Genomic DNA, 12025 nt, shown 5'->3' with positions numbered 1-12025 from the left:
TAGGCGAGTTTAATTTTATTTTTCTATTTTATCTACTAGCTTTATAGTCAGAGAAAATGAAGAGGTTTCCCTCCCTGTTTTTTAAATACCTTTAGAATGAAAAGAAATAAGACAATCACACAAAGGCCAGTTTTCCACTGGTTCATTCAAAATAACATCCTCTTCAAATACTACTACTGTGATATATTTAAATAAGGAGATCCGTTCGAGAATTTCCTTCATTGGTTTGGATTTGGATTTCTTTGCCATGGAACATATTCCAACCACAATCTGCCTTTCCGGAGGCTGAAACAAAAAGAAAACAAAAATAAGGTTGACTTGATAACATCTCCAAAGTACAGCTATCTTAAATCTCTCTCAGCAGTAGATAAAGCATGCAATGAATCAACAGACGTGACAAATTAACCACACGGACATTTTTCAAGATTATACTGTTGTTACAAAAAATAGGTTTATACAAAGGTCTAGAAAGAATTTTTTTGAGTTTCAGAACACCACTACAATTTTCATTCAGCTTTCAAACTTAAATATTTCTTTAACTGGCTCAGGCATTTATTTGCCTTCTTCACACCAAAAAAGAGCAAATAAGGCCTAAAATAAAAAGGACAATGGGAGATAGATAAAGAACTCTCTTCCCTAAAATAAGACGTTCTCACTACAAAGCTATGCAGAGTTAAACTACTTCTGTAGATCAAGTTTGAATGTATTTTGATCACCAATGAAAGCTTACAAGGAAATTTTAGAGAAAGCCACAGTGCTAAACAGAGGTGTCTATGCTCTTGACACCCCAATCTTCACACTCAACACTTCTAGTTTACAGTGTTGCCCAACTCTGGCACCCTTGCTACAGCTCAAACACCATGATTCAGCCTGAAATTTAAAATGCAGAGTATAGAAACAATTTATGAAGTTCTATAATTATTCAAGATTCATCCTAAGGTCTTTGCATTCAGATACTTCGAGCTTTATCAAATATAAAGCAGCATCCAGTTTTCCATTTCAGTTCTCTTTTCTGTTTTTCATATGACATTATAATCCAGGCTCAAAAGTGTTTCACTAGACTCTCTGATTATAAATCTAAAAGTAACACTGGATAATACCTGAATTGTTCTTCTTCATGCTTAGCATTGTTTCTTTATTGCCTCTTCTCACTCATATGAAATTGAGAGTTCAAAATTGGTACTGGATTTGATGTTACCAAAGATTGTAAATTCTAACCTCCCTAGGATCTGCTTTCACTCTCCAATCATTCAGTTTTATGTTCTTCAATTCTTTCCTGATCAAAAGCCTTGACACAACTCATTATGATGTTCCTAGTGTAGACCTCCCCAGACAACAAGAGTACTCAGCCTAACATCTTTGATACCTTAAAAACAATCTACAACATATCATTTCCTCAACCTATTGGTCAAATGAACCAAATCAAGTTCCTCAGAAGTAACAACTATGCACCACCAATGTGAACTCTATTTAATTAATACCAGTATTCCAAGAACTATGCTAAACACTGAAGAGTTACATATATAGAAACTACCTGTCTTCAAGCACTCTGACAGGGAACACAGTAATACAGTTCATAATGATAACAGAAGTACAGACGTCAAAGTATGGAAGTACTACTGATGCAAAAACATTCAAGTTCCTCACGGGAAAAGAGCCAAGGAGAGGGGAAACAACACCAAATCTGAGGTTTTGAAGAATAACAAATCATTCACAAGGTATCCAAGGAGGGACATTTCATAGAGGTCAAGGGGCACTTACACTAGCAAAGAGGCACAGGACAGATGGAGCATGTGGGACACAACCTGGTACTGCTGCAACATGGAAGGTGGAAGAGCAGAAAGACAAGTGCAGTTCTAGACACAGGAGAAACAAAAGTCCTTCTATGGAAGAAGACTGGACGGGATGTATCAGTGCTATTCTCAATGTGCCCAGAAGAACCCTAACAAAGAGCTAAGAGTAGCAGAGGCAAAACCAATGGTACTTTCCTGTCTAAGTCAGTCAGAGAAGCTCTGCTTTTACTTTTTAGAGACTAGACTTTTTTACATGACACTTGAGATGAAGAAGTTTTAGCTGATATGAAGTTTGAAAATCACTGTGTTTTCCCGAGGGGTGAGATGTGGGGTGGGATAGATTTTAAAAGGGTGACAGCCTGATTTTGCATTTCAAATATGTTACTGCACCATGAAAGCTGTTATTAAATAACTATGACAAAATTTGAAGTCATCTAATAACTATTTTTAGTACATTTTTACTACTTAAATCAAGGATAACACGTTTTTGTTTTAAAATGAAATTATCTTTTCAATTGGGAATATAAGAAAAACATATTTTAAGTTTGTATTTTAAATCAGTTCTGTATGTGTAAAGGGACAAAAATGATGAGCAATAAAAATGTTGAGCTAACCATAGCAAAATAAACATAATAAATGTGTATTAAAGATTTGGTATGGTTTATACATATACACAAACTTTTTATTGCTCATCATACAAGGAACTCTTTTGATTTATGGCCCTAATTAGTCCCTCTCCTTGTCACCTTTTCTCCCCAGCCCTGTGTTATGCTAGGCATATCACTGAATGACACTAAAATAGTCATTTGAAACAACTTAGAAATGTGACCTTAATCGTCTTCTTGAAGCACTACAGAGTCAACAGTGTTATTAATGAAACACAGTACGTCTTTTCAGTTTAAAAATTTCCAACAAAATTCAATGTGGGAAAAAAAAAAGTCTTCCCTTGTTTAAGATGGTATCAATTCCCCTTCACAGTGATCAGTAAAAATCTTACTGGTCTTCAAGCAAACACTTACAGACTCATCTTCCTCCTCCTCATCTTCATCTGCATGGTGGAAGAAGTGTCGATAATTTCCAGCATTTATTTCTGTATCTTCAGGTCCAACAAAGAATCTGGGGGCTTCACTCATTTTTATTTCATTTGACATAAATATAATTGAAACGTGCTATGCTAAAACTGTTTCTACATAAATAGTACCTGAAAAAAGCATTCTCTCTATACTAACTGACACATGGTCTGTTGCAGCTTGTTTCTGCTTATACAATCACTTGAACGTGTGGTGACAGTTAGTTGGCAAGTGTTCATGTGTTCTCAGATATCATTACTTCATTGTTGATGCAGTTTAAAAGACAAAGATAGTGAGGTTACTTCTTCGGTGAGTTGATGTGGCAATCCTTTTACCTAAAAGGCAATGAAAAAAGTAATTTTGGAGACTGTACTTCAAAAACATTCAAGTAAAAATAACTCCGACATTTGTAAAATCATTACCAATAACTTGATTTACAAATGAAAAGACATCTTCTCTCATAAACTTAAGAAATTTATACTCTCATTTTCAATATGCATCTTGAACATCTGACAAAGATGATACAAAATAACAAGATTAAAAAAAAAGACTACACTAAATTCCTTAAGTCTAAAAATGTCTAATGAATTAAGAGAAAATTACTCAAATTATAACAAAATCATAAAAAGACAAGTCTCTCTGGACACAGTTTAGTAATATCTGAAGAGCATGGAAAAGAATAGATGAAATATAATGCAGGCTTAAAAGCGACTGACAACTATACAACAATCTAAAATTACATTAAATCAATGTCTAAAAGGCTTCGATTTGTAAAAGTTCAATTTGCAAACAGGTTTTTTTGGGGACCATAATCATTCTGCATTTTGGTCTCACATATAAATCAACGAAACAATATTAGAACGAAAACAAGATTTCATTATAAAAGCAGCTCGTAAACTTTTAGCGTCAAAAACTCTTTTGCAAAACTGTGTAATAACTATAAATGAAGTATAACCTTTAAAAATTGTGAATCACTGTATTGTATATTGGGTGGACTCCGGGAGTTGGTGATGGACAGGGAGGCCTGGCGTGCTGCAGCTCATGGAGTCACAAAGAGTCGGACATAACTGAGCGACTGAACTGAACTGCACTGAACTTACATAATTGTTGGTTAATCACTAAGTCATGTCCAACTCTTCTGCAATCCCATTGACTGTAGTCCACCAGATTCCTCTATCCATGGGATTTCCCAGGGAAGGATACTGGAGTGGGTTATCATTTCCTTCTCTAATAATCTTCTCACACAGGGATCAAACCTCCATATCCTGCACTGGCAGGTGGATCCTTTACCACTGAGTCACAGGGCAAGACCTAACTTACATAATATGTCAACTATACCTCAATTTATAAAAACTTAAAGTAAAAAATAAAGCCTAAAAAAAACCTCTTTGGCAAATCTACTAAAATCTATGAATCTTCTCAGAAAAAAATTACATGTACACTAAATTCTGCAAGGAACTGTATGTGATTGACAGAGCATCCAACTTTCCACAAAAACTGATGCCCATGAACATCAGTTTAAGAACTATCGTAACAGTGATATAACCACAAAATACTCCTTAGCAAAGCTGTTTACATGTACTCGGTTCCTTGGTTATGTTAAAACTAAAAACTACCATGATGAAACTACTGGATTAAAAGCAACCTAGATAGATGCCCATCAGCAGATGAATGGATAAGGAAGCTGTGGTACATATACACCACGGAATATTACTCAGCCATTAAAAAGAATTCATTTGAATCAGTTCTAATGAGATGGATGAAACTGGAGCCCATTATACAGAGTGAAGTAAGCCAGAAAGATAAAGACCAATACAGTATACTAACACATATATATGGAATTTTAAAAGATGGTAACGATAACACTATATGCAAAACAGAAAAAAAGACACATGTACATAACAGATTTTTAGACTCTGTGGGAGAAGGCAAGGGTGAGATGTTCTGAGAGAACAGCACTGAAACAAGTATCCTATCAAGGGTGAAACAGATCACCAGCCCAGGCTGGATGCATGAGACGGGTGCTCAGGGTTGGTGCACTGGGAAGACCCAGAGGGATGGGATGGGGAGGGAGGCGGGAGGGGGAACCGGGATGAGGAACACATGTAAATCCATGGCTGATTCATGTCAATGTATGGCAAAACCACTAAAATACTGTGAAGTAATTAGCCTCCAACTAATAAAGATAAATGGAAAAAAAAAAAAAACTACTGGATTAAACATCCTTAAGAGTTGAATGATAAGCTAGCTAGAATTGCAAAGCATAATGCCAAAATCCTATTCCCAAAGGTCTAACTCCAGTTTAATTGGTGATACCCTAAGAAACATTAAAATTAGTTCACCTAGCCAGGTTTGCCTTTATCCACTTTTAAAACTGTAATTACATTGTTATGAAATTTTAAAGTTTGTGATTAAAGAATAAAAGCTGAAATAATTCACTTTATATATCAGTGCTTTTTATTCCTATTTCCCTTGCACTGTTTCATGTATAAAAGATATGTGCTGAAAAAGAACAAAAGAAAGTTTCCAATTGTAAAACTTGGAGGTAAGTTGATCTGTTTTCTTTTGTATCAAAAGGGAAACATCTTTGGTTTCTTTTTACTTTTTTACTCCTCCTATCCATCTAAAACTAGTCTAATATTTACTATTAGAAAGGGCATGTGTTTTAGAGTCAGATATACCTATTTAAATCTTTCATTAAATGACAAACAGATTGTGCTAGTTTCTCTAAGTCAGTTTCTTCATCTATAAAAAAAGAGTATCATAAAACCCTGTACCTTTGTGAAGAGTAAGTGTTTGGTATAGACTAAGCACTCAAACTTTCATTTCCACAGGCACTCTATAAACTACGCTCCCTACTAACATAACATGAAAACCTAACAGAATGAATATTGCCCATTATTTGTGGATGTAAATCTATTAACAAATAGCTTTTAACCTATTATAGAGAAGGTACAGTATGAGATGTGGCAATACAAAGTAAACATGAACCTTTTTTCTTAAGGAACTTAAGGTCTAGAAGGAAGACAGCCAAGTAAATTAACATTTTCTGTTTTAGTGTGGTAAGTGCACTAACAAAGCTGGACAATAGAAATATGCAATAAGGCTTCTAGTCATCTAAGCAGGCAACAGAGAGAGCTGTTTATCAGTACATATAAAAGCATGTTCACTTATATATACATGCATGTATGCAAGTATGTATATATGTACACACTTTATGGCATTACTTTAAAATTGTACCTTTTTCTAATTTAGCTACTCTAATGAAAGCAATAAAAATACTGTTCTACAGCCAGAATTTAAAATTAATCTTCAAAATTAGTGTCCATCATGAAAAGTCTAGAGGGCATAAAAATGAAATTTCAGAGATAAATAATACCATGACCCAGTGGCAGAACTACTGACTGTAGTTCTTCATTATGGAATTACTGGGTTGTATTTACTACTAGTCCCTTTACAATATATTTTCCTAAATTTTTGAGCTACTTTATACATGTATTATGTGTGAGTAGAAATATGCTTGTGGAGAAAAAGTGTATCCTGTACATTTCTTCCAAGAGTATTAATTAATGATTTATCTGTCCCCTTCTCTTCGCTTAAATTCTGTTTCAGTCTTCAACACTGCTTCAAGTATATAAATGTATGTCCCCCATCTGATTGTGAGTTTAGGTCTGAAAGTCTCATTCACTCATTTGAAGAGAGACAACAGACAAATCAACAAATAAATGTATGTTAGGAAGACCTCAATAATATAGTGATATCTAAGTAGAAATCTGAATTAAATGAGGAAACCAGTCATGGAGTTATATGATAAGAGCATTCCAAATAAGAAGCAAACCATAAAGGTCCTAAAACGGATAAATATGTGGCATATTTCCCATGACCAAGGAAAAGTAAGGAGACCATTGCAGCTGGAGCAGAGCAAGAAAACAAAGAAAAAATGGCAGGAAATAAAGTTGGAAAAGTAACTAGGATGCATACAGAGGACTGAGAAACCACAGTGAGAGTTTTCAATTTTATTAAATGTGACTGGATTTAAAAGAATGGGAGTAGAGGCAAGGTATGCTGACAATTCTTTAGGAGGGCTTTGCTATAAAGGTAGGCAAAGGCCTTCTTTTTTTTCTCTTTTGATGTATGAATCATACTTACAAATAGCAGAAATGGATTGAACAGGCTAGTGGTTAAAAGTGTGGATTCTGGAGCCAAAAAGGCTTGATGGTGAATCTTAATTCCAGTAGCTGTATGACCTTGAGCAAGTTAATTAACCTCTCAGAGCCTCAGTAAATTGTATCTATCTTCAAGTCTTTTTACAGATTAAGTTATATTTTAAAAGGTCTTATATCCCATTGCTCAGGCAATATTCCATACCAATTTTATCAAAACATTTGGGATGAGGGCCCATGTACTTTTATGGCTCCTCAGATTCTAACATGCAGCTGAGTTTGAGAACCAGTGTACAACTCAAAAAAAGAAGGGGGAGTATAGAACAATGGAAGCACATAGTAAGCAAAACATGTGTTTGCTCCTTATGAGAGCATGCTATTATTATAGGAAATCTGATGATCTGATAAAAAACACAAGTGATGAAGCAGAGTCTTGTCTTCTTGATGCTTGGCACGTCAAACATCAAGTACCTAACAAATATTCCTCCACAAACCTTTCCTTAACAATCTCCAAGATTTTTTCTCTGAATCATTCACTTTGACCTTTGGTCACCTGCAACCTTGGCATTATTTAATTGTTTTGGTTACGTATATCCCTTCAAAATATGATAAGCTTCAAGAGAATGAACACTTCTTCAACACTGTTACCTGGCAAGTAATTTGTTAACCCAGAGCCTCCCAACACATAGCCTCACCATGAATCAATACTTTAAGCATATGTCAAAAAAATTGTCTCAGCATTTTTGGGACCCACAACCCCCTGGCCAGTTATTTCCAACACTGCTCTCTACAGTTTCTCCTGGAAACACTGCACTATCATTTTCTATGCATGCTCTAACAAGAAAGAAAGTTGGGAAGCAGTTATGACTTTGTGATTTTGCAATTATTCTCAGCAATCCTAGGATTAGAGATATTTTCCTCATTTGATAAATGCCTGCAGTACATAAATGTCCATCATTATAAATGAGGACATGAAGCATAGAAAGTTCAAGAAATTCAACTGTAATCACACAATCAATAATAGTTGTAAAAACAAATCAAATCCAGGTCCAAAGAACATCATAAACACTTAAAGGCAAAATCAGGACTCCACAGTCCTTATCACAGCATTACCCATACTTAATAGTTATAAAACTAAAAGTATGAAATAAATCTATTTTTTGTTCCCCCTACCCAAATGGAATGTACACTGAAGCACAAAATGAAATCTCATGGGCATGACAGGAGATCCAAGACATTCTAAATGAATTGCTATTTCACCTGAATCCCTGATAAACCAAATATAGCATATGCCTTTCCACATTATAGAGCATTTCAATCAACCTACATCCTGTCATAAATTCCAAAACATGTAACTGTTTGACTTTAAAGACATTAAAGACATTATACAAATATCAGAGTTGAGCCTTTCCCATTTTAAGATTCTATAGCAATAGTCCCATAAAGGACTGGCTATATCAGAATTACCTGGGAATATCTGTAAAAACCAAAGTTACTAGACCTACCACAAATCTTCTGCAGCAGATTTCTTAACCAGATAATCTATATTTTAGCAAATCAATGTACAGCCAGATTTGGTAATCTGTTTATTTGTGCAAAACACAAATACCTCTTAAGGCTGATTTCTAAATTTGAAATTAGTACATGCTACTGAAGTATCCACACTCAAAGCATTGGTTCTCAAACTCTATATTGCGTTGCAATCACTTGGAAGGCTTGTTAAACCACTAAACTAAGAGCCTGAAAGTCACACCTCTGCCAACCCTCAGATACACATCAGTACCCTCTCCCATCCTTTATGCTCCACAGCATTCTGGATCCATCTTAATGTTTCCACTAGAGTTACGGTTTTCCTCCCCAACTTTCTATTGTGAAAATTTTCAAATATTCAGAGAAATTGAAAGAACAGCTTACTATAAACTCCTATATACCCACCACTGGACTCAACAACGGCTCTACCATCTACGCTGTAAACATGAATACATGTCACTTCTAAATACTTTTGTATGCATCTCCTAAAAACAAGGGCATGCTCTTACATAACCACAATATCATTTCCACGTAAGAAAATTAATGGTTCTATACTACTACTCAAATGTAGTTGAATGGATGCTTTTAGAGAACAAAGATGTCATCTATAAATTCCCAGTACTTTTACATAGCATTTATTTGGGTGAGGAGTAAGTGTTCCACCAATTGCTAAATTTAATACCCTCACAACAACTACCCTGCAAGTCAGGAGTTTAAAACTTGTAACAGCAAGCTTTGATTATACAACCTGCACCTTCTGCCCAACCACTTAATCACTTGCTTTAAACAAGGCCATGTAAATTATCTTGGCTTCTGAATTATTTATTCTGCCTCAGAATAGTAAAGCTCCATGAAGACAGCTTGTGTTGGTCGTTAGACACAAGCAGAAATCTCAAATATTTTTCTTAGCAATACCTTCAGCTACTGAAAACCTTAGTAAAGAAACTGGAAGCCATGACGCACACTGGTAGGACAAAGGTAATGTAATAGTTTAAAAAATTCAAATTGGTGAAATCTGAAAAGCCGGCTTTTCAATACAGGTTCGAACGTTTACTAACAGCAAAAATTTACTAGAGCAAGTGAAGTGAGGCTTAGAGATGAGCCTCAGTTCCTACCTCTGTCAAATGATAACAAGTCTAATTCACCTCATGTAATCGTTCAGAGAATACAGAAGACAAGACGTAAAGTACTTGGGACATACAAGAACTCAGTGAACTGCAGCTATCTTTTTTCAATTTGCTTGAAACCAAACCTTTATTTTTCACGCGGAATTTTCAGCAGCGAAGCAAAACCCTGTCCCACTGCAGAGTTAAGGTCAGCAAGGAGAGCTTCCTATTTCCAGAGCTAAGCTTCCCCGCACGCGGACGCCGAGGCTGGCGTTCTGCACAGGGCTGCAAAGGTGGCAGGCGCCAGGAAGCCGCGGAGAACCTGGTCCGGGGACCCCGGCGGTCCCCAGCCTCACCCCTTCTCCCTCGGCAGATCGCGCGGGGACGCCACCCTCTCCCAACCGGTTCGGCGCGACAGGGCCCCGCAGCCTCCTCCGCGGAGGACGCGGGCTGTGGGTCTCCTCAAGCGGGGTGGAGGGAGGAGGCGAGGGGCAGACCGGCGAAGACTGAGGAAGGAAAAGGAAAGCAGCCGTTCTCTACCTCCCCTCCCCAAACTCGAGACTGCCGACTCTGGAGGAACGAAACCGCCAGCGCCTCGCTACTGCCTTTCGAGCTGAGGTGAGACCTCCGTTACCTCAAAGCCCAAAAAGGGAAGAGGGAAGGAATGGAGGAGGAGAAAGTCGCGGAGGAGAAATGTAGACGCCGAAGGATCCCTTCCAGGCTGGGACGGCCACTCCGCCACACCCGGGCCGTCTTTCTCTCTGGCCACACGCGCCGCGGAGGAGCGGCAGCAAGAGCTTTGAAACAGCTGCCCTGCGGCGGCCGCCAACCGCTGGGGACTAGTCTCCGTATCTCGATTCTCCTCAGTTCTCGGGGCCTCCCCCAGCCCCCCGCACCTGCCACGGTTGCGGTCGTCACGCGAACTGCAGATGTCCGAGTCCATTCAGGGACTCCATTTCCCCCCCCTTAATCCCGGGGGAGCGGGGGTTGGGGGACGGGCAGGATGGAGGCGCCCGTCAAAGAAAACTCCAGCTGCTAGCGGGAACGTGGGTCTTCTCTCCTCAGCAGCTGCTGAAGGGCCCACAAAAAGGTACCAAAGGTACTACCGCACCTCCCGAAGCCCGGTCACGCCTCTTCCCCTCCCGCTCCCGGTCTCACACAGAAACCTCCCCGGGCGGAACGACTTCCGGCAAGAGCCAGACGATCCCCGCCTAACCTTTTCTGACCGCGGCTCCGAGACACCCTCCCCGCCCCCGCTCCACCGCCTGGCAGAAACACGCCTCTTGTGAACCACCACGCGGATAGTTCCGCTTCCGGCCGCACCACATAAGTCGCGAGAGGAAGCTTAAATCTTGACGGTAGCCTTTTGGACCACTTCGGTGAGTGGTCGTTTTAGTGTGCTCTCACAGCTGCTGATCGTTTTAAAATGAGGCGTGACCTGACTAATTTCAAAGCCAGGAGAGGCAACCACTTTAAAGAAGGGTTTAATTGGCTTTGTGGAGGTTGCGCAGGCGCCCTTGGGGCGGGAGGGCCCTGTTTGGGGCGTTACACTGCCGGCGCCCGTCGAGCTGCAAGGGGCGAGTTCCGCTGTCGGGCTGAGGGAGGTGCCTACCCAAGATAAAATTATTAAAGGAATTAAGTAATAAGTATTTTCACTTAACAGGAGTATTCACTGGTTTCCTTTAATGTTTTACCAAGGACAAAGAGTAAAAAAATAACCAGATTGGACCCTGAGTTTTACTTAACGGGTCATTTTCTTGCTTAGGCTAAATTTAGCTGGACCTTGCCCGTAAGAGTTAGTTAACGGGTAACCAGAACGCCCTGGAAATGATCAAAGCGGCATCTGAAACTGGGAGCAAACTCGGAAGTTGAGTGTCGCTTTTGTCTGACGAAAGGATTTTCTTCCCCTCCCGCCCCCCTTCCTTTATCCTGGTTGTCGTTTTATCGGGTATTTCCCATTTTTGCCCCAGATCAAAAATCTGTGCGGGGAGAGCAATGCGAGCTTACGGGAGAATCTTGTCCTTTTGTTTTGAAAGAAAATTACACCTCTGTGGATTTTTTTTAAAATTAGTATGTCTGAACCAAAATGGAAAAGTAGTTTCTTAAAAAATTCATTTCTCACACTTGGCTTCATTTGCATATGGAGATGAAGGCGTTTTTAAGTGAAATTTGCACGTTGAAGCGAAGCAGATTATAGAGAAGAGTCTTGTGTAATTGGATTTCCCAGTCGTTTTCGTTACATAAAATTGTGCTCTTCCAATTTTTCAGAGATTAAAATAGAGTAATGGAGGAGTAAAGTTAATCATCCCAAGTAAAATGCTTATTGAAATACTACAGCTTTTAAGTTTTAAAGTTGAAACTCG

At 38.6% G+C, this 12025-nt stretch overlaps 2 protein-coding genes across 6 annotated transcripts in view; one reads left to right on the top strand and one right to left on the bottom strand.

The window, feature by feature from the left end:
* The window catches only part of PPIP5K2 (diphosphoinositol pentakisphosphate kinase 2), a 77562-nt gene extending 66784 nt beyond the window's left edge, over positions 1-10778 (bottom strand). The window contains exons 1-3 of the mRNA XM_020890593.2: positions 10559-10778; positions 2813-3198; positions 90-285 (exon numbers count right to left, since the gene is read on the bottom strand). Of these exons, the coding sequence (XP_020746252.1) occupies positions 90-285; positions 2813-2944 (328 nt within the window). The 5' untranslated portion in view covers positions 2945-3198; positions 10559-10778. The remainder of the gene's footprint in view (positions 1-89; positions 286-2812; positions 3199-10558) is intronic.
* Positions 10779-10865: 87 nt separating this feature from the next.
* Positions 10866-12025, top strand: part of GIN1 (gypsy retrotransposon integrase 1) — a 30789-nt gene continuing 29629 nt past the window's right edge. For all 5 annotated transcript variants that reach the window (XM_020890610.2, XM_070465867.1, XM_070465869.1 and 2 more), the window contains exon 1: positions 10866-11041. The gene's annotated coding sequence lies outside the window, so the exon portion shown is untranslated. The remainder of the gene's footprint in view (positions 11042-12025) is intronic.

The sequence above is a fragment of the Odocoileus virginianus genome, chromosome 3 (genome assembly GCF_023699985.2).
Source record: "Odocoileus virginianus isolate 20LAN1187 ecotype Illinois chromosome 3, Ovbor_1.2, whole genome shotgun sequence".
Taxonomy (NCBI): Eukaryota; Metazoa; Chordata; class Mammalia; order Artiodactyla; family Cervidae; genus Odocoileus; species Odocoileus virginianus.
Note: the sequence above shows the minus strand (reverse complement) of the source record. Positions and strands in the feature narration are given on the sequence as shown.